At 41.1% G+C, this 27,885-nt stretch overlaps 1 protein-coding gene across 1 annotated transcript; it reads right to left on the bottom strand.

Annotated features, from left to right (window-relative positions):
* Positions 1 to 27,798, bottom strand: LOC115208395 (adenosylhomocysteinase). Its single transcript, XM_075074303.1, is given in 9 exon segments — positions 1 to 763; positions 1,804 to 1,997; positions 2,107 to 2,224; positions 7,703 to 7,790; positions 8,088 to 8,298; positions 8,445 to 8,521; positions 8,524 to 8,547; positions 11,009 to 11,161; positions 27,499 to 27,798. Coding segments are annotated over 9 exon segments (945 nt in total). The 5' UTR covers positions 27,527 to 27,798; the 3' UTR covers positions 1 to 711.
* Positions 27,799 to 27,885: the final 87 nt, after the last annotated feature.

Genomic DNA, 27,885 nt, shown 5'->3' with positions numbered 1-27,885 from the left:
TAAAATGCGATCTTTATTGCATCACATTTCCCAATAGTACAACTCCTGTATGAAATGCAACACTTGAGATAAACATGATATAACCGCTAAACATGCTAGTATAGTTGACCTGACCTCACCCCATTCTCACAGCTCACAACACTGGCAAGATAAAGCTAACAAAACAAAAGAAAATAGGGAAGTCATTACAATTGTTCTAGAACTGAGTAAGTACACTTGAAGCCAGGCAAGAACTGCCTTGGTGGTACTTTGGTGGATTTTCCTTAAGACAATATGAAACCAGCACTTATTGCCATATTAGCCACTACATTGTATATGTAAACCTGAATAGTACGGGGATTGGGGCTTTCAACTAAAATAAATCAGGCAAGAATGGGGCCTTGAGAAGCCATTTAGCACTTGTTACTTGAAAGGCAATAGAGCTCTGGTTAGAGTCTAAAGGCAAGTGTATACAGTGGGAAAGACATTTTGAATGCAAGTTGAAGCAGAGGATTAGCAAAAATGTCCTAGCCACCAGAAGACTCCTGGGAATCTTCCCCTACCCAGACCCATGTGTCCATGCACCACCACACCACCTCCAGACTGAACCATGACTCTGGGCCGCTGCTTGGCCACCTTCCTGACAAACTTTTCAATAGTGGTAGTGGTCGGGCTTGAAGGGTCCTTCGCAGTTAAGTCCCAGGTATTTGGCCTGCTTATCTGACAGCTTAGTCAGCTTGACGCCGAGCTTGTCGAGATGGGCGGCAGCCACCTCCTCATCCAGCTGCAGAAAGAAGAGAAAAAGGACATTACAAGTCAAATTCAGAATAAAGTTTCCTTACACTGGGACAAAACTTATTAGTAATGGGTTCAATCATCACGCAAATCACATTTTCCCCTGAAAACAAAAACATGCTTGGTTGCTCCCAAGCAGTTAGGTCAAAATCGCAGGAAAAATGCCAAAACTGGTCTCAATGCCAGTCTCAAGAACATAAATAATTCACAAAGGAGCTGTCAAAAAAGGCTGAACATTATGTCCAGCAGGAAAAGAATGAGGGATATCAGTGGTGGTTCTTATGTTTGACAGACCATGTACTCTTAAACAAAATAAATAAATAAAACTACATTCTTAAGGCAATAGACTGACCTCGAACCATCCCTGGCTTTGTTCCCAACTTCCCACCAGCATATCTCTTGCGCTCAGCTCTGAGTGTGTGGCTTCAGCTAAAGGCCTTAAGATGTTCACCACAACCCATGTGTCACTCAATTTAAAATGACTGCGCAGTGCTCAATTTCAGCTCCAAGTACAAAGAGCTTCATTTCGGCTACCTATTACAGGGTTAATCAAAGCCAACAACCAGTTTGATAGTTAAATTCCCAAGCACCCTTCAGATGGTAGAATTGCCAATAGTAATGTATTAAGAACATCCTCAACTCAAGAAATATATGCATTACGTGGTTCTGCAAACTGGATAAAGGCCACGATGTGATGTTAATGGAGCATATTTGATAACATACTACAAATGCTTGTCCAATTCTGAGAAGTCAAAAAAGCTACCTGTGTCCACTTGATGTTTTTCACAGTATCCGAAACCACCTATTTCAACCAGGAGTTAGTGGGGCCAATTTCAGAATACAGTGACACTACATTTTCCCCCCGATTACACTGTGCAGAGTTGCAGGCAAAGAAAACCTAGAACCCTTTCCAGGTTGTGAAAAAAAACGTATATAGGACGATCACAACTAAATAGCTACAGAATACACGTGTGTCAATGTAATGAAAAGACAAGTGCATTTACATCGCTTCTCTTAAAAATGGCTCACCTTTTGGGCAGGAAGTGGACTCCCAGGGGGTACTTGCTGGTGTTCTTCCACAGCTCAATCTGGGCCAATACTTGGTTAGTGAAAGAGTTGCTCATGATGAAGCTGAGGTGGCCCATGGCGCAGCCCAGGTTGACCAGTCTGCCCTCGGCCAGGACGATGATGTTGCGACCGCTCTTCATGTGGTAGCGGTCCACCTGGCAGGAGAACGGTAGTTTACGACAATACTGGAGAACTAAATTACAGAAGACAACATAACGTACATAGCACATCTAGGGTGTGTGAGTGTGGGGGGGTTAGTCCAACCTGCGGCTTGATGTTGATCTTCTTGGCTGAGTTGGCATTGAGCCAGTTCATGTCAATCTCACAGTCGAAGTGGCCGATGTTGCAAACGATGGAGTCGTCTTTCATTTGCTCAAAGTGTCTGGGGAGAACACCAGTGCATACATTAACCTGTTATGGCTAGGGGGCAGTATTTGCACGGCCGGATAAAAAACGTACCCGATTTAATCTGGTTATTACTACTACATATGCATATAATTGTTTGATTTGGATAGAAAACACCCTAAAGTTTCTAAAACTGTTTGAATGGTGTCTGTGAGTATAACAGAACTCATATGGCAGGCAAAAACCTGAGAAGATTCCAAACAGGAAGTGCCCTCTCTGACCATTTCTTGGCCTTCTACACTCTCTTTATTGAAAACTGAGGATCTCTGCTGTAACGTGACACTTCCTACGGCTCCCATAGGCTCTCAGAGGGCGCCAGAACGTTGAATGATGACTTTGCAGGCCATGGCTGAAAAACAGTAGCGCATTTGGTAAGTGGTTGATCAGAGAACAATGAGACAGGGGCGTGCGTGCACGAGAAGAGTCCATTTTAGATTTTTAGTCTTTGAACGAAAACAGGGTTTCCCGGTCGGAATATTATCGTTTTTTTACGAGAAAAATCGCATAAAAATTGATTTTAAACAGCAGTTGACATGCTTCGAAGTACGGTAATGGAATATTTAGAAATGTTTTGTCACGATACGTGCCGGCACGTCACCCTTCGTTACCCTTCGGATAGTGTCTTGAACGCACGAACAAAACAGAGGATATTTGAACATAACTATGGATTATTTTGAACCAAAACAACATTTGTTATTGAAGTAGAAGTCCTGGGAGTGCATTCTGACGAAGAACAGCAAAGGTAATCAAATTTTTCTAATAGTAAATCGGAGTTTGGTGAGGGCCAAACTTGGTGGGTGTCAAATTAGCTAGCCGTGATGGCTGGGCTATCTACTCAGAATATTGCAAAATGTGCTTTTGCCGTAAAGCTATTTTAAAATCGGACATAGCGATTGCATAAAGGAGTTCTGTATCTATAATTCTTAAAATAATTGTTATGTTTTTTGTGAACGTTTATCGTGAGTAATTTAGTAAGATCACCGGAAGTTTGCGGTGGGTATGCTAGTTCTGAACGTCACATGCTAATGTAAAAAGCTGGTTTTTGATATAAATATGAACTTGATTGAACAAAACATGCATGTATTGTATAACATAATGTCCTAGGATTCTCATCTGATGAAGATCATCAAAGGTTAGTGCTGCATTTAGCTGTGGTTTGGGTTTATGTGACATTATATGCTAGCTTGAAAAATGGGTGTCTGATTATTTCTGGCTGGGTACTCTGCTGACATAATCTAATGTTTGCTTTCGTTGTAAAGCCTTTTTGAAATCGGACAGTGTGGTTAGATTAACGAGAGTCTTGTCTTTAAAATGGTGTAAAATAGTCATATGTTTGAGAAATTGAAGTAATAGCATTTCTAAGGTATTTGAATATCGCGCCACGGGATTCCACTGGCTGTTGAGTAGGTGGGACGATTTCGTCCCACATACCCTAGAGAGGTTAAGAACAAATTCTTATTTACAATGACGGCCTACCAAAAGGCAAAAAGGCCTCCTGTGGGGATGGGGGCCTGGGATAAAAAATAAATACAATATAAATATAGGACAAAAACACACATCACAACAAGAGAGAACACAACACTACATAAAGGGAGACCTAAGACAACATAGCAAGGCAGCAACACATGACAACACAGCATGGTAGCAACACAACATGGTACACACATTATTGGGCACAGAGAACAGCACAAAGCGCAAGGCAGAGACAACAATACATCACACAAAGCAGCCACAACTATCAGTAAGAGTGTCCATGATTGAGTCTTTGAATGAAGAGATTGAGATAAAACTGTCCAGTTTGAGTGTTTGTTGCAGCTTGTTCCAGTCGCTAGCTGCAGCGAACTGAAAAGAGGAGCGACCCAGAGATGTGTGCGCTTTGGGGACCTTTAACAGAATGTGACTGGCAGAACGGGTGTTGTATGTGAAGAATGAGGGCTGCAGTAGATGTCTCAGACAGGGGGGAGTGAGGCCTAAGAGGGTTTTATAAATAAGCATCAACCAGTGAGTCTTGCGACGGGTATACAGAGATGACCATTTTACAGTTTGGCAGCTGGGGTGAAAGAGGAGCGATTACGATAGAGGAAACCAAGTCTAGATTTAACTTTGGCCTGCAGCTTTGATATGTGCTGAGAGAAGGACAGTGTACCATCTAGCCATACTCCCAAGTACTTAAATGATGTGACTACCTCAAGCTCTAAACCCTCAGCGGTAGTAATAACATCTGTGGGAGGAGGGACCTTTGTTTTGGAGGTGTTCAGAACAAGGTTAAGGGTAGAGAAAGCTTGTTGGACACCAAGAAAGCTTTGTTGTAGCGCATTTAACACAAAATCCGGGGAGGGGCCAGCTGAGTAGAAGACTATCATCAGCATATAAATGGATGAGAGAGCTTCCTACTGCCTGAGCTATGTTGTTGATGTAAATTGAGAAGAGCGTGGGGCCTAGGATCGAGCCTTGGGGTACTCCCTTGGTGGCAGTCAGTGGCTGACAGCAGATTCTGACTTTATACACTGCACTCATTGAGAGAGGTAGTTAGCTAACCAGCCCAAAGACCCCTCAGACACCAATACTCCTTAGCCGGTCAACAAGAATGGAATGGTCTACCTTATCAAAAGCTTTGGCCAAGTCAAAAAAATAGCAGCACAATTTGCTTAGAATTAAGGGCAATGGTGACATCATTGAGGACCTTTTAAGGTTGCAGTGACACATCCATAACTTGAGCGGAAACCAGATTGCATGCCCGAGAGAATACTATCAAGAAAGCCAGTCAGTTGATTATCAAAAGTGTTGGAAAAACTTGTCAATAAACAGGCCTATAACAGTTAGGATTAGCTTTATCTCCCCCTTTAAATAAGGACGAACCGTGGCTGTCTTCCAAGCAATGGGAAACTCCCCAGAAAAGGAGAGACAGTACCTGCAAAACACCAGTCAACGTCAACAGTGAAGAGACAACTCTGGGATGCTGGCCTTCTAGGCAGAGTTGCAAAGAAAAAGCCATATCTCAGATTGGTCAATAGAAATAAAAGATTAAGATGGTCAAAAGAACACAGACACTGAACAGTGGAAGATTGGAAAAAAGTATTATGGACAGACGAATCTAAATTTGAGGTGTTTGGATCATGAAGACGAACATTCGTGAGACGCAGAAAAAATGAAGATGCTGGAGGAGTGCTTGGCACCATCTGTCAAGCATGGTGGAGGCAATGTGATGGTGTGCTTTGGTGGTGGTAAAGTGGGAGATTTGTACAGGGTAAAAGGGATCTTGAAGAAGGAAGGCTATCAGTCCATTTTGCAACGCCATGCCATACCCTGTGGACGGTGCTTAATTGGAGCCAATTTCCTCCTACAACAGGACAATGACCCAAAGCACAGCTCCAAACTATGTAAGAACTATTTAGGGAAGAAGCAGTCAGCTGGAATTCTGTCTATAATGGAGTGGCCAGCACAGTCACCAGATCTCAGCCTTATTGAGCTGTTGTGGGAGCAGCTTGACCGTATGGTACGTAAGAAGTGCACATCAAGCCAATCCAACTTGTGGGAGGTGCGTCAGGAAGCATGGGGTGAAATCTCTTCAGATTACCACAACAAATTGACAACTTGACCGCCAAAGGTCTGCAAGGCTGTAATTGATGCAAATGCGGGATTCTTTGACGAAAGCAAAGTTTGAAGGACACAATTATTATTTCAATAAAAAATAAAAATCTTTATTCATATATAACCTTGTCAACGTTTTGACTACATTTCCTATTCATTTCATGTATGTTTTCATGGAAAAACAAGGACATTTCTAAATGACCCCAAACTTTTGAACGGTAGTGTATGTAGAAGTAACTTCTAAATGTTTTTTCCTGTGCTGCATTGAATCACTTAATACAAATAATGCTTGACTAACGCTGTCCCTGGCAAAAATGTTTTTGCGACCAATCGATTGGTTGAAATTTTAAAACGTGAATTTTTCCATATGTAGACACCCTATGCGTTTTAATAAAATCAACTATATGCAGGCTACGGAGCTTGCCTGATGCTAAGCACACTGTGATTAAATAATGAAGACACACGAATGACTCAAGAGATCAAAATACATTTCAAGAAAAAAAAATTTAGTTCCCAACCCCTCTCCTCTTCCTGGCCTTTGCAGATTATGCGTTACGCTCCTGAAGTTGGCGGTAATAGGCTACACCAGGCACCGGCAACCTTCTCCATTTGGCGTGACAATTTATCATCTTACCATTTGTACTAATTTGCGTGCCAGTTATGGTTTTCAGATGCACATTTTTGTAGAACTGTTTCATTTAATTTATAACAGTCTTCGAATCTCAAAATCATTGTCATGTGGTTAATAAAGAAAGTATATCTAAATGATAGTGACAAATCTAAAAGTTACTTCTATTGCCATCCATGTAGAAATAGCCTACATAAAGCAAACAAATAAAAACATTGCAGCCTGCAGGTATAAAACAGCCTAATAAAAATCCTATAAAAAAATCCTATATATATATATATATTTTTTTTTTTTACATATTTGCAACACATGGCATGTCTGCAAAAAAACATATTGACTTGGTCCGGCCCGAACCTTTCGCTAGGAAACGTGCAGCATTGTATAAAATATTCTAGGCCCTCGTATCCAGTGAGCTCAGGACAGACACAGCTGTAGGCTATTTGTGCAAGGGATAAGAAGTAAATCAGGTATTTTATGGCGTTTCACCTGGATCAGAGCATGACATTTTTCCCCTTTCATGCAGTGGTTATCGAAAGGGAGAGAGATGGAAATATTGCTCTAATACATTGAACTACTGTCATTCTCAATGGATTCTAAAAACAGACTTGGTTTACTTGTGGTTTGAAGTGAAGAAAAAAAATACTTTAAGAAGCGCCACTGGTCATTAGTGGTGTTGAGTTAAGACAGACGTCCCAAATGTGCAAACATATAGGTCTACACTTGCGCGCAGGCCAGGTGGCATAGGCCTACTTCTATATGCGTAATCAGGTGCGTGTCCTTACTCAACATTGACAGGAGCACTCCAAAGTAAATATGATGAATAAATTGAGAACTCATAAATGGAATGAAACAATGTACTACTGGTGATCTATGTAATGATAGACTAACAATAAAAGGGCAAACAATTCACACAATGAAGATATGAAACAATGAATGTGGACGAAATGGCGGGAGAGCGCATTCTGAGAGAGACATACCTTGTGCAACTTAGCCACACTCTTCTTATTGGACCGTGTCATCCCCGTGACCCCCACAATGGCTTAGTCCAGAGACAGGAGCAAATCAAACTTGTGTGCCATGAACGAAAACAATCTATTTGCGACTGCTCGTCCAACAGCCTATTGCCCAAACAAGCAATTAAATGGGGTCAGCCCTACTTGACTGCGTGTACTTCTGATCAGACAGTGTTTAACATGGGTTGCATGGTGTTCTACCAGACTCCAAAATGATACCTACTTGCCCAAAAGGAGGTCCTCACAGCCAGTGGTGGTCACAAAGATGTTCCCCTCCATGAAAGCCTCCTCCATGGTGGTGACTTCATATCCTACAACAATCACAAAAGCCAATTAAATACTACACAAAAACAATGTACAACATTACTTTTACACTTGAGCTTGATACCTCTGCAGCAGTGAACAAATGGCATGGGGTCAAACAGAAATTGTTCGCATAGTATGTACAGCAATTATAAATGGCCTTTAACTTAAAACAAATTCTTCAGATCATATTTGTTAGGCACCCAAGATAACTGAATGCACACCTATAACCAATCTCCAATAATATTTTGAGAATGTAAATTAAATCTGAACAATAACATAATCAAACTAAAAAGGATCCAGACCCTCCATGGCAGCCTGCAGGGCATTGATGGGGTCCATTGATGGGGTGATGATGACACGGGCACCGAACCCACGGAGGGCCTGGATGCAGCCCTTACCAACGTCACCGTAGCCGGCAACAACCGCCACCTTTCCGGCAATCATCATGTCGGTGGCCTGCTTGATCCCGTCAATCAGAGACTCATTGCAGCCATACAGGTTGTCGAACTTGCTCTGTAGGGAGAGAAATTATCTATAGAGAGGGAGTCAATACCGCTGCTTACTCAGGAGGGTGATGACGTACAGTACCATTATCTTATGGCACTTTAAGAACTGATGAGGCATGCATGGCCCTACTAAGGGAGGATGATGGGGTCTACCTTGGTGACTGAGTCGTTGACATTGATGGCTGGGATCTTGAGCTCACCGTTCTTCATTATCTTGTACAGGTTGTGGTGGTCTCCTCAGACACACCCTTTATTCCTAAAGGAGACAATTTGACAATCTTTAATTAGCACTTTTTTTATGGCATCCACATGTGGTAGGTGGCGCCAACATAAAGATCACAAAATTATCAGGGCCATAGCCTGATCTCTTCTCAGAGAACTAATATGAATGGCAGGTTAACATTTAAAACAGGAGTCAAGACTTCCCTCCTTAGGAACATCATTCCCAAGGGACTGTGTTTACAGTTAAGAGTTCCTGCTGCATGTTGCTTACCAAGCACCTTAAGTTCATCCGCAGTTCTCAGTATTGACTCTGGAGTAATGCCGCCACCTAGTGTACAAGACTGAGAAATACAGCCATGCTGACAATCATAGCAGTATCACCCTTCCAATTTGGGGGAGGTGTATTTCCATTCCTGAACCACACTAAATTAGATCTGAGAATACTAGTGTACAGGACTAGTGTGGAAAGGCTGTGCCTATTACAATACCTCTAGTGTTTCGCATTGGGGCATAAAGTAAACCAACTTTACATTGTACCCATTTATTTCAATTGCTGGCTAAAGTGTGTCTGCTGTTTAAAGAAAATAGAAACCATGGATTACAGAGTCTCCCAGCCAATACAAAACATTAAGTTAAATACTGAACTTCCCCTTTAATGCTTTGCTCTGGATTAAAGAGTCATTCCTTTAACCTTTCTGGGACTGGGGGCAGTATTGAGTAGTTTGGATGAATGAGGTGCCCAAATTAAACTGCCTACTACTCGGGCTCAGAACGTAGGATATGCATATTATTAGTAGATTTGGATAGAAAACACTCTGAAGTTTCTAAAACTGTTTGAATGATGTCTGTGAGTATAACAGAACTCATATGGCAGGCAAAAACCTGAGAAAAATCCAACCAGGAAGTGGGAAATCTGATGCTTGTAGTCTTTTCAAGTCATTGCCTGTCTAACACACTGGGTTCATTTTGCACTTCCTAAGGCTTCCACTAGATGTCAACAGTCTTTAGAACCTAGTTTCAGGCTTTTGCGGTGAACACAGAGCGAACAAGAGGACCTGGAAGTTAGTGACTCAGAAAATGACATGAGTTTTGTGGCGCGCATTCACGTGATGGGTAGCTGTGTTCCATAACGTTTTTCAAGACATTGGAATCGTCCGGTTGGAATATTATTTAAGTTTTAAGTTAAAAAGGCCCTAAACATTGATGCTATACAACGTTTGACATGTTTCAACGAACGTAAATATAACTTTTTTTTAAATTTTTCGTCGTGACATTTTGGTCGCGCTTCCTACATTTGGAGTAGCTTACTGAACTCGCAAACAACAAGGAGGTATTTGGACATAAATTATGGACTTTATCGAACAAAACAACATTTATTGTGGACCTGGAATTCCTGGAAGTGCCTTCTGATGAAGATCATCAAAGGTAAGTGAATATTTATAATGCTATTTATGATTTTAGATGACTCCAAAATGGCCGTACTCAGATTATTGCAAAGTGTGCATTCCCCGTGAAGCTTTTTTGAAATGTGTCACAGCGGTTGCATAAAGGAGATGTTCATCTATAATTCTTTGAATAACAGTTTAATATTTTATCAACGTTTATGATGAGTATTTTTGTAAATTGTTGTGCTGATTCACCGGCAGTATTGGAGGCAAAATGTAAAATGCTGTTTTTGGATATACATATGAACTTTATCAAACAAAACATACATGTATTGTCTAACATTGAGTCCTAGGAGTGTCATCTGATGAAGATCGTCAAAGGTTAGTGCTTCATTTTTGCTGAATTTATGGTTTTTGTGACCCCTCTCCTGCTTGGAAAATGGCTGTGTGGTTTTTCTTGTGTTTTCACTGTCCTAACATAATCTAACTTTATGCTTTCGCCGTAAAGCCTTTTTGAAATCGGACAATGTGGGTACATTAAGGAGAAGTGTATCTTTAAAATGGTGTAAAATAGTCGTATGTTTGAGAACTTTGAAATATGACATTTTGTTGTTTTGAATTTGGCGCTCTGATTTTTCACTGGCTGTTGAATAGTGTGAAACGTGGGTGGGACGGTAGCGTCCCACGTAGCCCTGAGAAGTTAAAGGCTCTAACAGGATGCAACACACCCTAAAATCCAACTTAATTTGCCACACAACTTAACAAAATGGCAAACCAACAAAGGCTTGACCGGATAAAGTAAATGATTATGACAAATAACTGTGACAAGTCCAATGCAGGGGCATTGGCTAAATATCAAACCTCATGTTTACATTTCTGTAAGGCAAAAGCAAAATGGGAGCTCCACTACTACACGGTATTTCACTTCAGTACCCTTCGGATCCAGTTAGGGCCAAGGGGGAGTGAGCGAATTGGGACAGGTGAATACCACTGTCCTCCATAGCCCTTCAATGTTTGCAGCAATATGGTGCCCTGCTTCTTTAATTAAGCAGCAGTATGAGAGGCCTGAGGCCCTGAGAGTTGTAAGTCAGAGATAGCTAGGTCCTGTACCTGACAGCAGTATGGGGTACTTCTTGTGGACCATGTTGGTGAGGTCGCCGCCGTCGTCCAGGATCATGTTGAGGGGCTGGCCGTCCTTCCAGTAGATGGTCTGCTCAATGCACCACACGTACTCCTCGTCGGTCATCCCCTTCCAGGCATAGACTGCAATGAGAGAGGGGCGTGAGAATCAGGGTTAATGAGCGCTTTGCAATGGCATCAGACCCAATGGATGCATTCAGTAAGGATGAACCAGGATTTAATTTTTTTTTAACAAAGCAGCCACTACCAATTGGAAAGTTAATTTTCATATTCTATTTTTAAAACATTACTATACCAATTGTACCAAATGAATGCAACCCAGGCAATAGGACAATAATACAGAAGTTTGAGTGTACACCACCTGGTTTCCGATAGCGATGGAACTTAGGCTTGCGAGTGTTAAGGATGCATCCTTCCGAAGATGTAATATGTGTTTCCCAAAATACCACTCAGAGAATGTTCACTAAGTGTGTCGTCGAGGCACGTGTCAAAACTAATAGGATCGAATGAAAGGCAGCGCTGCTCTCGGATCAGCTTTCTCCATTAAAATTGTACCTTAATATTATAATTATTCCATAATACTGACGAGGGATAAGCGCAGAGATATCACCTATGGCAGCAAATATTGAGGCAGCTTATTCTAATGTGTAGGCCTACCTAATAATACACTAAATAAAGATTAGACAGTAGACTATAATTAGTAAAACAGAACGCAATTGAATGAACATTACATTTATTTCAATATATAGGCCTGTGTAGCCTATACTGTTATCATCTTTATTTGAATCCTCTTTATCCTTCGCTTGTTTGTAGCAACTTTGTATATGAAGTCAATTTCGTTTTGAAGTTATCGGCAGTCAGAGAGAAAAACATCTTGATTCTGTGTTTAGCGATGATCTTCTGTGTATAAACTGACACAGAAGGGCAAAAAAAGCATTTAACAACGCACTTAACTATTCTACGAGTTGTCCAAGGCAGTCAGTAAATAACAAGCGTTTAAGAGCAACTTCAGTGACGATGGTTTTGGGAAACAGCTCAGATTTAACAATGCTCTTTTGAAGGTTCTAATGAAACAAGTCTTAAAATGCTTGTGGAAAACTAGGCCCAGTACAATAATTTAGTATTGTTGATGGCTGAGAAGGGCAAAATAATTACAAATGTAATATGTTAAACAAGAAAGAGACTGGGACTAACTGCCAAACTGGGGTTAAATTGGTATTAATGGAATATTACAATGGCAACTGTCTCAATGGCCAAAACTGCCTTCAGATAAGAGAAGGTGCCTTGAGGTAAGAATGATCAAATCAAATTGTATTGGTCACATACACACATGGTTAGCAGATGTTAATGTGAGTGTAGCGAAACGCTTGTGCTTCTAGTTCCGACCATGCAGTAATATCTAACAAGTAATCTAACAATTTCGCAACAACTACCTTATACACACACACACACACACACACACACACACACACACACACACACACACACACACACACACACAAGGAATGAATAAGAATTTGTACATATAAATATACTGCTCAAATAAATAAAGGGAACACAAACAACACATCCTAGATCTGAATGAAAGAAATAATCTTATTAAATAATTTTTTCTTTACATAGTTGAATGTGCTGACAACAAAATCACACAAAAATAATCAATGGAAATCCAATTTATCAACCCATGGAGGTCTGGATTTGGAGTCACACTCAAAATTAAAGTGGAAAACCACACTACAGGCTGATCCAACTTTGATGTAATGTCCTTAAAACAAGTCAAAATGAGGCTCAGTAGTGTGTGTGGCCTCCACGTGCCTGTATGACCTCCCTACAACGCCTGGGCATGCTCCTGATGAGGTGGCGTTTGGTCTCCTGAGGGATCTCCTCCCAGACCTGGACTAAAGCATCCGCCAACTCCTGGACAGTCTGTGGTGCAACGTGGCGTTGGTGGATGGAGCGAGACATGATATCCCAGATGTGCTCAATTGGATTCAGGTCTGGGGAACGGGCGGGCCAGTCCATAGCATCAATGCCTTCCTCTTGCAGGAACTGCTGACACACTCCAGCCACATGAGGTCTAGCATTGTCTTGCATTAGGAGGAACCCAGGGCCAACCGCACCAGCATATGGTCTCACAAGGGGTCTGAGGATCTCATCTCGGTACCTAATGGCAGTCAGGCTACCTCTGGCGAGCACATGGAGGGCTGTGCGGCCCCCCAAAGAAATGCCACCCCACACCATGACTGACCCACCGCCAAACCGGTCATGCTGGAGGATGTTGCAGTCAGCAGAACGTTCTCCACGGCGTCTCCAGACTCTGTCACGTCTGTCACGTGCTCAGTGTGAACCTGCTTTCATCTGTGAAGAGCACAGGGCGCCAGTGGCGAATTTGCCAATCTTGGTGTTCTCTGGCAAATGCCAAACGTCCTGCACGGTGTTGGGCTGTAAGCACAACCCCCACCTGTGGACGTCGGGACCTCATACCACCCTCATGGTGTCTGTTTCTGACCGTTTGAGCAGACACATGCACATTTGTGGCCTGCTGGAGGTCATTTTGCAGGGCTCTGGCAGTGCTTCTCCTGCTCCTCCTTGCACAAAGGCGGAGGTAGCGGTCCTGCTGCTGGGTTGTTGCCTTCCTACGGCCTCCTCCACGTCTCCTGATGTACTGGCCTGTCTCCTGGTAGCGCCTCCATGCTCTGGACACTACGCTGACAGACACAGCAAACCTTCTTGCCACAGCTCGCATTGATGTGCCATCCTGGATGAGCTGCACTACCTGAGCCACTTGTGTGGGTTGTAGACTCCGTCTCATGCTACCACTAGAGTGAAAGCACCGCCAGCATTCAAAAGTGACCAAAACATCAGCCAGGAAGCATAGGAACTGAGAAGTGGTCTGTGGTCCCCACCTGCAGAACCACTCCTTTATTGGGGGCGTCTTGCTAATTGCCTATAATTTCCACCTGTTGTCTATTCCATTTGCACAACAGCATGTGAAATGTATTGTCAATCAGTGTTGCTTCCTAAGTGGACAGTTTGATTTCACAGAAGTGTGATTGACTTGGAGTTACATTGTTGTTTAAGTGTTCCCTTTATTTTTTTGAACAGTGTATATGGATGAGCGACGGCCGAACGGCATAGGCAAGATGCAGTAGATGGTATAGAGTACAGTATATACATATGAGATGAGTAATGTAGGGTATGAAAACATTATAGAAAGTGGCATTGTTTAAAGTGACTAGTGATACATTTATTATATCCAATTTTTCATTATTAAAGTGGCTAGAGATTTGAGTCAGTATGTTGGCAGCAGACACTCAATGTTAGTGATGGCTGTTTAACAGTCTGATGGCCTTGAGATAGAAACTGTTTTTCAGTCTCTCGGTCCCAGCTTTCATGCACCTGTACTGACCTCGCCTTCTGGATGATAGCGTGGTGAACAGGCAGTGGCTTGGGTGGACAAATTAGCTAGCAACAGCAAGCTAGCTAAATAGGACAAATTAGCTAGCAAGTGCAAGCTAAATTGCCATAACTGTTTAATGCTTTTTGACCTGTCCCCAAATTAATGTGATTGGTTCAGAGTTTATTTGATATTTTAATCTGCGTGTCATGATCGCGTTTGGTGTAGGGGGACAAAATAAATGTATGCACGATGGCCGGTTTGGGTTCCGTGTTAGGTTGGCGCCTGTTCGATAAAATACGGAACAGTTCCGTATTTCACTGAAAGAACAAACGTTTTGTTTTCTAAATTATAGTTTCCGGATTTTACCATATTAATGACCTTAGGCTCATTTCTGTGTGTTTATTATATTATAATTATGTCTATGATTTGATATTTCATAGAGCAGTCTGACTGAGCGGTGGTAGGCAGCAGCAGGCTCTTAAGCATTCATTCAATCTTTCCTGCGTTTTCCAGTAGCTCTTAGCAATGCTTGAATGACAGCGCTGTTTATGACTTCAAGCCTACCAACTCCTGAGATTAGGCTGGCAATACTAAAGTGCCTATTAGAACATCCAATAGTCAAAGGTATATGAAATACAAATGGTATAAAGAGAAATAGTCCTATAATAACTACAACCTAAAACTTCTTAACTGCGAATATTGAAGACTCATGTTAAAAGGAACCACCAAGCTTTCAGAGGTTCTCATGTTCTGAGCAAGGAACTTAAACGTTAGCTTTTTTTACATGGCACATCTTGCACTTTTACTTTCGCCAACACTGTTTTTGCATTATTTAAACCAAATTGAACATGTTTAATTATTTATTTGAGACTAAATTGATTTCTATTGATGTATTAAGTTAAAATAAAAGTATTCATTGTTGTAATTGTCATTACTACAAAAAAAAATATATATATATAGATAGACTTTAAAAAAAATAATAATAATAAATAAAAATCGACCGATTAATCGGTTTTTTGGGGTCCTCCGATATTTGGTATCAGCGTTGAAAAATCATAATCAGTCGACCTCTAATATAGACAGGTGTGTCCCTTTCCAAATCATGTCCAATCGATTGAATTTACCACAGGTGGACACCAATCAAGTTGTAGAAACATCAAGGATGATCAATGGAAATAGGATGCCCCTAAGCTCAATTGCAAGTCTCATAGCAAAGGGTCTGACTACTTATGTAAATAAGGTAGGTTAAAAAATTCAACATTTGCAGAAATGTAAAAAAAAAAAACTTTTTGCATCATCATTATGGGGTATTGTGTGTAGATTGATGAGGAAATGTTCTTGAATCCATTTTAGAATAAGGCTGTAACGTTAAGGGAAAAAAAGGGGTCGGAATACGTTCCTAATGCACTGTAATTCGTGAAATTGACTTAACGAGGATTTATTTATTTATTCATAGGTCCTCTGAACTTCTGTAACAAAAATCAACAATAGTACCAAAGACAGGCAGAAAACGGCTTCGCCAATAGAAATCCCCCATCACGCTTGTAGGCGATGTCACAGCAACATTGGCTAGCTAAGCTCATGCACAGAATCAGGTCTAACGGTCATCTTGCGCACAGCCAGCAAATCAAAAGCACTCAGTCGTTTTTGATTTAACTTCTTCGGGGGTAGGCCCCCCCTCCTTCTCAATTTCCGCCTGAAGACATACCCTAATCTAACTGCCTGTAGCTCAGGCCCAGAAGCAAGGATATGCATATTCATGGTATCATTAGAAAGGAAACATTCTGAATTTTGTGGAAATGTGAATTGAATGTAGGAGAATATAACACAATAGATCTGGTAGAAGATAATACAAGGAAGAAAACATACGTTTTCTGTTTTTTTATTGTTGTTGCATCATCTTTCAAATGAACAAGAACAGCCAAACATTCAGACAGGTTGCTGGGGATAATTTGAATGAACAACATATAGGGCAACAATAGTTGAGCAAAGTTTCAGACAGATAACTTCAAGAATGAGCGAGCTACATGACATTGAGCATGAAGTCACCCAGGTGTCCCACACAAATGTACCCAAGTGGCCGAATTTGTACAGTGATACATTTTGAAGCAAATAACTATATACAAAATACATAAATGGTATTCTAACAAACCCCAAGAAATATATATATATAAAAAAATATTTAAAAAATAACAAGGGTAACTATTTACACACTTTCTATTTACAATATTGTGAAGACCCTCAGTCCGCTACACGAAATTGTGCTGCTGATGCCACGGCCCATAGCAGTCTCTTTCTGCTGTAAAGCAGAGGGTACTGAACAAATGGTGCAGGTGATGGGGCATTTCCTGTGACAAAGCGCACAACGACGCATCCCTACTGAGCCCTTTTTGCCCTGAGGCACATTCATGCCTGCAGAGATGAATTTGGGCAGGTGAACACCACTGGTTGAAGGAGCAGAAGGGACAGAGGTAGAGGGGACAGAAGCAGCTCCCTGAAGGCTAGCTGTGAGATGGGGGGCTGTCCACAGCTCTTAGCCATTTCCTTCTGGAGGATGAAGGAATTCACCACAGCAATGTCGATGAAATGATAGAAAAATGTCTTGTACCATTTCATTGTCTTGTGGAGAACATTGTAGTATCCTATCAGTGTGTCTGACAGGTCCACACCTCCCATGCCCTTGTTGTAGTTCTTTACAGCAGCTGGAATGGGGACATTTTTTTGTGGTCCATTCCCCGGTACCGTCCTTCACACGCCTGACGACGTGATCGCCACTGAAGGACTTGTGGATAGTTGTGCACATGACCACCTCTCTGGTAACCATCCACTTTACAAAGAGCAGGCCATCTTCACGAATCCATCGCATGGTATCCCACTCAGCCCGCTTAAACATGTCGTTCACCTTTGTTTTTTGAAAGCCGACTCTGTTGGTTCGAATGGTGCCACAAGCCCACACATCCCGCTTCCTCAGGTCTGTAAACAGGGTAGGGCTTGTGTAGAAGTTGTCTACAAACAGTTTGTAGCTCTTCCCCAGCAGTTGAAAATCCAATAACGGAATCATAACTAAGTCCATTACCGGTAGCAAAACTCATAAACAAAAACATTGCAAGTGTAGGCACACACAGAATCAGCCAAAACAAACAGTTTGTAACCCCATTTTGTTGGTTTGTTACGCATGTATTGCTTGAGGGCAATTCTGGCCTTTGAGGCTGCCATCCTCTCATCTATGGACAGGTTCTGGGCGGGCTGAAAATAGGTCTTGCAGGCCTCAACGATGCTGGGGTAGAGCGGTTTGATGTTGCAGAGCCTATCAAACCTTGCTGTACCTCTTCTTGTCATTCTCCCCATCAACTTCTTGGTCACTGATGCGAAGCGCCCGTGAGACAGCCAGAAATCTTTTACAAGACATGACAGTGATGGGGAAAGGCAGTTGATAGAGAGCTGACGTTTTCGAGTAGTCCCTCAGAGTTTTCAACTTCACCAGCCCCATGTAAATGACCAGTGAAATGTAGCAGAAAAGGTCTGACATGGAAATGGCCCTCCATGCCTCTTTCTTTCCTGCCTGCTTCTTAGCACCATACTTATTCGTGTTAGACACCAGGGAATCAATAACAGACGAGGTGAAAAACAGTTGAAAAAGTTGAAGGGGGCTATACTTTGCAGTCATGTCTAGTTGAGGTCCTGGCTGCCTTTTTGGTCAAAATACTGGTGGAATTGGTTCCACATAATCTTCTAGCACAGAGTGCCAACGACCCTCTGCCTGCAGGTTTCTCTCTTCTCCACCTCCGCTTCTTGGTCACTGTCTTCACACCTCTAGATGGCCGGGTAGGTGTGGAGCCGGAGACAGCAGGGGTCCGGCTGGATGAACCAGCTTCAGAGGGGGATGGACACCTAGACATTGGGGGCTCATAATCAGAGTCACTGCCACTGTGAAAAAAAAAATCTGTAAGAATACTTTTACGTATGAGCCCTGTATCAACACGTAAAATAAACAGATATGTATTATATAGAGCACAGGGAACATAATCACTATGGTGAAGTGCTGTTCCATTCCATGTTTATATAAAATAAATGTAAAAATATATAACACACACACAATGTATGGCCAATGTGTACTTTACACATTTCATTACTGATGATATTTTTATATATTGCAAATAAAAAAAATAAAAAATAAAAAATCTCAAATGAATAATATTTGATATTATTAATTTCAAACAACGACATTAGCATGAGAATAACTCTTACCAGTCCAACATAGCATCCTCTCCGTGGAGAAACATGTCTTCCGCCTGCGAGTCAAAACTAGCCTCGCTGAAAGATTCATCTTCCTGAAGCAACTCTGTCTCGCTTTCTCTATCAATTTCCTCTATAATGTGGGTTAAATCTGTATACCTAGACTTTGTTTTAGCTTTTACTGATTTATTGACCATAATTTAAATATATAAAATTGCTGAAAATGCTCTTGATTATGTACTGCTATGCGTAACACTCTGGCTCCGTCAAGTAGGATTTGCAATGGCGAATGAACCTCTTTTACGCCAGAGTTTACGACAAAGGCTGGTCTTCGAACATATAACCTTTACATATTGCCGTTTACCTCAGCTCATTGGCTATATTCCAAGCTAGATTTCAAGATCAGCGGTCATTGGGCCAAAATACAGTCAATCAACGATAAATCACGACGTAAGCGGTTTACAAATGTTTCGTGTTAGGCTATAAAAATTGATTTTATCAAACAAAATAAACATTCACTGTGTAGCTAAGACACATGGCATTACCAACAGAGGAAGATCTTCAAAGGTAAGCATGTATTTTATTGTTATTTCTGACTTTCGTGATGCTAGTGCTTGGTTGGAATCTGACACTGCGGCTGGATTAACAAGAAGTTAAGCTTTTAAATTATGTAAGATACATGTATTTACAAGAATGTATAATATTACAAATGGTGTATTTAGAATTTTAGCGCTCTGCAATTTCACCAGATGTTGGTTGGCCAGGTGGGACGCTACCATCCCATCTACCCTAGAAAAGTTAAATGAACATGTGTCAGTTTGTCACTTTCACGAGGTTGGAGTAATAACATGTTCAACTACTTAAGACACACTATGCAGAAATTGCACCGCCATTTCCCTGTTGCAATAACTCTAATAGTTTGCCCAATTTCAGTTTGTTACAAAACAAGCAGTCATTGTGTAGAGAGTCACTGTACCATATCTTTTCCATAACCAAAAATGTTGTATATTCAGCTGTGTACAAAACCAAAAATAAAGACGCAAAAACAAAACTTTAGAATAGAAAGCATAGAAATAACACACACAGAACAGATCTACCGATTCTTAGACTTGCCTTCAACAGAAATTAAATCCATATAACTCAAATTGTGAATTTGGTCAGGTCGCCTAAAAATGACATATTGTAGCTTTAAGACATTGGTTTGAATCTATATACACTGAACAAAAATATAAAACGCAACATGTTAAGTGTTGGTCCCATGTATCATGAGCTGAAATAAAAGATCCCAGAAATGTTCCATACGCACAAGAAGCTTATTTCTCATTTTGTGTAGCAATTGTTTACATCCCTGTTAGTGTGGATTTCTCCTTTGCTAAGATAATCCATCCACCTGACAGGTGTGGCATGTAAAGAAGCCAATTAAAGCAGCATGATCACAACACAAGCATACCTTGTGCTGTGGACAATAAAAGGCCACTAAAATGTGCAGTCGTCACAATGCCACAGATGTCTTAAGTTTTGAGAGAGCGTGCAATTGGCATACTGACTGCAGGAATGTCCACCAGAGCTGTTGCCAGATAACAACAGTTATCTTTAATTTAAAGTTAATTTCTGTACCATAAGCCGCCTCCGTCGTTTTAGAGAATTTGGCAGTACTTCTAACAGGCCTCATAACTGCAGAACACGTGTAATGCCGCCAGCCCAGGACCTCCACATCAGACTTCTTCACCTGCTGGATCGTCTGAAACCAGACACACGAACAGCTGATGAAACTGTGGGTTTGTGCAGAAATTCTTCAGTTGTCCAAACTGTCATAAACAGTCTCAGGGAAGCTCGTCTTCCTCACTAAGGTCTTGGCCTGACTGCAGTTTGGCGTCGTAACCAACTTCAGTGGGCAAATGCTCACCTTCAATGGCCACTGGAGAAGTGTGCTCTTCACGGATGAGCCCCGGTCTCAACTGTACTGGGCAGATGTCAGAGTGCCCTATGGTGGCAGTGGGGTTATGGTATGGGCTTCCACAAGCTAAAGACATCGAACACAATTGCATTTTATCAATGGCGATTTGAATGCACAGAGACACCGTGAAGAGATCCTGAGACCCATTGTTGTGCCATTCATCTGCCGCGGTCACCTCTAGATTCAGCATGAAGCATAAATCCCCTACCTTTAAGAATCAGTGACCAATAGATGCATATCTGTATTACTAGTAGAGGTTGACCGATTAATCGGAATGGCTGATTAATTAGGGCCGATTTCAAGTTTTCATAATCTGTAATTGGCATTTTTGGACACCGATTATGGCAGATTACATTGCACTCCACGAGGAGACAGCGTGGCAGGCTGACTACCTGTTATGCGAGTGCAGCAAGGAGCCAAGGTAAGGTGCTAGCTAGTATTAAACTTATATTATAAAAAACAATCAATCTTAACATAATCACTAGTTAACTACACATTGTTGATATTACTAGTTTATCTAGCTTGTCCTGCGTTGCATATAAATCGATGCGGTGCCTAGTAATTTAATCATTGAATCACAGCCTACGTCGCCACACGGGTGATTTAACAAGCGCATTTGCGAAAAAAGCACTGTCGTTGCATCAATGTGTACCTAACCATAAACATCAACGCCTTTCTTAAAATCAATACACAAGTATATATATTTTAAACCTGCATATTTAGTTAATATTGCTTGCTAACATTAATTTCTTTTAACTAGGGAAATTGTGTCACTTCTCTTGCGTTCTCTGCAAGTAGAGTCAGGGTATATGCAGCAGTTTGGGCTGCCAGGCTCGTTGAGAACTGTGAAGACCATTTCTTCCTAACAAAGACCGTAATTAATTTGCCAGAATTGTACATAATTATGACATAACATTGAAGGTTGTGCAATGTAACAGCAATATTTAGACTTAGGGATGCCACCCGTTAGATAAAATACGGAACGGTTCCGTATTTCACTGAAAGAATAAACATTTTGTTTTCGAAATGATAGTTTCCGGATTTGACAATATTAATGACCTAAGGCTCGTATTTCTGTGTGTTATTATATTATAATTAAGTCTTAGGATGAAACTGAAAAATAACAAGTAAACATCCACACCGATGGTGCCAAGTGTGCTTATGTCTGCATAACGAGGAAGTAGGGAAAAATTGCACCTTGACTTTATGGTCAAGCAATCGATGACAGAGTATGCTGCCCAACCATATGTTAAAGGAAAGAGGAGATTATCCTGATTAAAATGGTTTTATTTTTATATATACATATATTTGGCGAAATATACCAGCATGCCTCTCCATAGGAAAACAATGGGAGGAGCTCAGCGTTCCAATGGCAAAAGGTATGTAGGGGCTAGCATTTGATGACAACGGAGTACGCTGCCCAGCCTTACATAATTAGAATAGAGGAGATTCTCAGGTTTAAAATGATGTCCAATTTGAACAAAAAAATCTAAATATACACATTGCAAGATAATGGCAAAATAGAAAGACATACCTATTTAACCCTATAGGAAACAATGGGACGACCTGAGTTCCATGAGTCATTTTTTGTTTTTTACATTTTAACTACCAGCAACGTGGGCAGGTCTCATTTCCAACAATAGCAAAGCAGGCATTGTGACGTAGAACAATAAACTGGGAAAAGAACTCCGGAAGGCGAGTTGGTGCCACGGTGCTCAATATAACTAATAGGAGTTGGCATGGTGAAAATGCCCTAAAATAAGGCCTATTGAAATTTTAATTTACATTAGCATGTGATGTTCAGAACTAGCATACCCACCGCAAACTTCCGGTGAATTTACTTAATTACTCACGATTAACGTTCACAAAACACATAACAATTATTTTAAGAATTGTAGATACAGAACTCCTTTATGCAATCGCGGTGTCAGATTTTAAAATAGCTTTTCGGCGAAAGCACATTTTGCAATATTCTGAGTAGATATCACGGCTAGCTAATTTGACACCCACCAAGTTTGGCCCTCACCAAACTCAGATTTACTATAAGAAAAATTGGATTACCTTTGCTGTTCTTCGTCAGAATGCACTCCTAGGACTTCTACTTCAACAACAAATGTTGTTTTGGTTCGAAATAATCCATAGTTATGTTCAAATATCCTCTGTTTTGGTATTGAAAAATCATAAATCGGCCGACCTCTAGAGTAGGCCTTTCTAATCGACCCATCCTGGAAAGATATTGACCTCATTCCGTCAGTAGAGGATGCCTGGTTATTCTTTAAAAGTGCTTTCCTCACCATCTTAAATAAGCATTCCCCATTCAAAAAAATTTAGAACCAGGAACAGATATAGCCCTTGGTTCACTCCAGACTTGACTGCCCTTGACCAGCACAAAAACATCCTGTGTCGTACTGCATTAGCATCAAATAGCCCCCGCGATATGCAACTTTTCAGGGAAGTTAGGAACTTATCGGCAGACTCAATAGCCTTGGTTTCTCAAATGACTGCCTCGCCTGGTTCACCAACTATTTCTCAGATAGAGTTCAGTGTGTCAAATCGGAGGGCCTGTTGTCCGGACCTCTGGCAGTATCTATGGGGGTGCCCCAGGGTTCAATTCTCGGGTCGACTCTTTTCTCTGTATACATCAATGATGTCGGTCTTGCGGCTGGTGATTCTCTGATCCACTTCTACGCAGACGACACCATTCTATATACTTCTGGCCCTTCTTTGGACACTGTTAACTAACCATACAACTCTCCTTCCGTGGCCTCCAACTGCTCTTAAATACAAGTAAAACTAAATGCATGCTCTTCAACCGATCGCTGCCCGCACCTGCCCACCCGACTAGCATCACTACTCTGGACGGTTCTGACTTAGAATATGTGGACAACTACAAATACCTAGGAGTCTGGCTAGACTGTAAACTCTCCTTCCAGACTCATATTAAGCATCTCCAATCCAAAATTAAATCTAGAATTGGCCCGCTATTTCGCAACAAAGCATCCTTCACTCATGCTGCCAAACATACCCTTGTAAAACTGACTATCCAACTGATCCTTGACTTCGACGATGTCATTTACATAATAGCCTCCAACACTCTACTCAGCAAATTGGATGCAGTCTATTACAGTGCCATCCGTTTCGTCACCAAAGCCCCATATGCTCTTGTTGGCTGGCCCTCGCTTCATACTCGTCGCCAAACCCACTGGCTCCAGGTCATCTATAAGTCCTTGCTAGGTAAAGCCCCGCCTTATCTCAGCTCACTGGTCACCATAGCAGCACCCACCCCAGCAGGTATTTTTCACTGGTCACCCCCAAAGCCAATTCCTACTTTGGCCGTCTCTCCTTCCAGTTCTCTGCTGCCAATGACTGGAACGAATTGCAAAAATTACTGAAGCTAGAGCCTCATATCTCCCTCACCATCTTTAAGCATCAGCTATCAGAGCAGCTTACAGATCATTGCACCTGTACATAGCTCATCTGTAAATAGCCCATCCAACTACCTCATCCCCATATTGTTATTTATTTTAGTTATATATTTTTTTGCAGCCCAGTATCTCTACTTGCACATCCATCACTCCAGTGTTTATTTGCGAAATTGTAATTATTTCGCCACTACGGCCTATTTATTGCCTTACCTCCCTAATCTTACTTCATTTGCACACACTGTATATAGACTTTTCTATTGTGTTATTGACTGTACGTTTGTTTATTCCATATGTAACTCTGTGTTGTTGTTTGTTTCACACTGCTTTGCTTTATCTTGGCCAGGTCACAGTTGTAAATGAGAACTTGTTCTCAACTGGCTTACCGGGTTGAATAACGGTAAAATAAAAAAAAACTGTATGTGGGAATGTCTTATGTCCTTTCTACATGTAGTGTTGGTACATGGAATATTCCTCAACTGCATATATCATAAATTGCTATTGCAAATAGAAGTATTATGTTCAACAATGACATTTTCAGATATTATTTTGACAAACACACTTTGGTGCTTACAATTCATTGTCTATTGTCATAGATTTGGTGGGCACTGTCATCTGTGATCTGACTTTCTTTAAGCACGTACTGATGAAACTGTCACTTAATATTTTTTTCTTAGAGTCTATAAACGCTTGACATTTATTCACTCTGTGATAGGGCTGGATCCTATATGCTACTTTTAATATTGTCCTGTAAATGGTTCAGTGCCTGTAATTTAGGCTGTGTGTAGAATGTGGCATAAAGTAAATTACCTCTACTACTAAATTACTACTAGATTATAGTGAGAAGGAAAACAGCATACATATTTGGCTTGTGTATTCATTTGCCTATAACTAATCAGAATTCCATTGTTTACATAAAAAAGAGAATACTTCAAAATGAGAAGATCCTGCCATGGAAAAGACAACTGGGCGGACATAAAGTGGAAAGGAGGGGAAATAACACACCATGCAGCAGGACACCTTCAGCTGCGGGGTCTTTGTAACACAGGTTTGATAGTTATATTTTCAATAATGAATGGTTAGCTGTTATGTGACAATCAGGTCAAAAACTATATTTTACTTTTTTGGTGTAGATGGCCAAGGAAGTTGCACAGAACTTCCCCAACATCCCCTCCCAAATTGATATGGAACCTTCAAAAACACATGGAGCAACTGCGAAAAGAAATGGCTGAGGATATACTAAAAATGTAATGGCATTTAATTCAAAGTAAATTCTTTATTTTTATGTAGTTGTGTCAGACAGCCATATGTTCAGTTCATGCCTTTGATTTCAGAGTTCAACAAAGCCAACAACTGCTTCATGTGTGCCACTGATAAAGAACCTGCATGTGGCCCAAAGACTGACTGGGTTAGTAACTTCTATATGTATTGACCAGAAAACCCACTACAGCTTACCTCACTAGTTCACTCTCCATCCCTGCTTTGGACAATTAATAGCATGACTCTCGTACTTTGCCCTTTATGGCTGATATTAACGATGAAAAGAGATATGTCTCTCTCCTATTGTGTACCGCTATTAAATACTGTGGAAAAATAAGTACTTTGAACTACCAATTATTATAGATAAATATTAAACAAAAAAGGGTAAACACAACACTGGACTGAACCCCCTAATTGTCAAACTAATATTAATGTACAACAATATAGAAGAGACATAACTAGAGGTTATGCAATATGGGTATATATCCACTGCACACTTATTAGGTGTGTAATTCACATGACCAAGGAGCTATTGAAATGTAAAACTATGAAAAATGTACGTTACACCACGTGATTTTACAGTACACAAACAAGAGTGTGCGATATAGAAGGCTACATTCTGCACCATGTTTGAAGTCAGAAGGTCACATGACCAAGGACCTTTTGAAATTTTGAAAAATGTATGTAAAAAATGTGAGAGATGAAAATGGACAAACTAAAGGGTGTGCAATATAGAAGGGTAGTCAGTGGACATTCTGGACCTTGTTTGAGTCATTAGGTCACATGACCAATGAGCTAGGGAAATTCAAATGTAAAAAAAGTTTGTACTTTGTTTACGCTCCCTAACTAATTCACCTAGGAATACAAAATGTTGCTCACATTTCCACGTGTTTATTAGCTTTGGAAAGTGAATTAATGTCCAAATCGTGAAAATAAGACCTGTGCAATATTGTGCGAAATTCTTCCAACATAATGACACTTATTTGGAGTCTGTGGCTCAAGTGGTTTGAAAGCTATTGAGGTTTGAAAGCGAGAATATCCGTTGAATATCCAACTTGAAACTGTCTTTACCTCGGTGTGTCCAGTCTACCTTTGATTTGACAGCCTGCACATGCGCAGTTCGGCGCGAGACGAGCGTTATACTCGCTGACGTGTTTATGCGTATGAGTTTAGCTAGCCTACGTCGCCTACAAGCGTTATCCAGTGGAGAAGCACCTTCTGCCCATCTTCATACTGTACTGTCTTTGGAAGATAGCACACTAATATTTCCCTTCATTGCCAGTGCCAGACTCCAGGGTGACATACTGCCTGTCAATCAATGAAAACTGGCGGCGTCGCACACTGCAAAGACTTGCACATCATCATCATCATCATCTGCACATCTATCACTCCAGTGTTAATGCTAAATTGTCAATATTTTGCCACTATGGCCTATTTATTGCCTTATCTCCCTAATCTCCTACATTTGCACACTTTATATAGATTGTCCTATTGTGTTATTGACTGTACGTTTGTTTATCCCATGTGTAACTGTTGTTTTTGTCGCACTGCATGCTTTGTCTTGGCCAGGTCGCAGTTGTAAATGAGAACTTATTCTCAACTGGTTAAATAAAGTGAAATTAAAATAAAACAACTTGGGTAATGCAGTTTTAGTACCGAGCTCAGAAAACAAACGAAAGCACCATGCTCGACTAAATGGACTACAACTACCGAGAACATAGTTAAATCTTCCGAAATAAACCATGCTTGACTGAGGACAAGTGTTGTGTGCATGTCGACTCGGATTTATTTTGTAATGTAACAATACTCTTACCTTCTACCACATATATGTGAATTGCATGCCAAAACTGCTGTTACTGGTTATGAATTGGGGAAGGCTTTGTAAAAATAACAAAAGCCTGCAGGCAAATGGACCGTGTTCCGTCCGAACTGGATTATACAAGTTTATAAATGCTAGTGCACATTTGCAGATGTTTGGTTAGCCAAATGTCCAGTGATAACTAATTAGCTAGCCATCACTTGATATAAATCAGCTAAAATAGCGCCAAGCTAGCCAAATGTGCAGTATAAAATCTGTTACCCGACATTAGCCTAGCTGGTTAGCCACCCGTTAATCCACAATCAATGAAGGGCTCGAAGCTTGCCTGTATGATAATGAACATAAATAATGTACATTCATACTGACCAACTCTGAAGGGAAGTTTCTCAGACATGATGGTTTCTTTTGGATGTCACCGTCTTGATATGTGTGGTTGTTGCTACCTGGCTTTGGACAGAGAGGGTATAATAGTTGTGAACTTGAATTTAAGTATCAGTCAATTTGCTTGCTTGTAATATTCACGAGGTCTCCGTGCCAATCTTCAACATTACGTTTCCAATTGGTTGAGAATGTTCCTGCCCCGTACGAAAGAAAGCGGATTCGTTTTGCATGGGCCGGTGCCACGGGAGGCCGGTGCCACGGGAGGCAAATAAAGACAATTCCCATTGGTCCTTAAGTAAAATCTAGACCCGGGGCAACGGGCCATGCAAAACGAACTGGCTCTTAACCACGGAGAGTGGCAGCCAAAAACAG

The sequence above is a fragment of the Salmo trutta genome, chromosome 14 (assembly GCF_901001165.1).
Source record: "Salmo trutta chromosome 14, fSalTru1.1, whole genome shotgun sequence".
NCBI classification, from domain to species: domain Eukaryota; kingdom Metazoa; phylum Chordata; class Actinopteri; order Salmoniformes; family Salmonidae; genus Salmo; species Salmo trutta.
The sequence above is the reverse complement of the archived record's forward strand: the minus strand, read 5'-3'. Positions and strand labels throughout refer to the sequence as shown.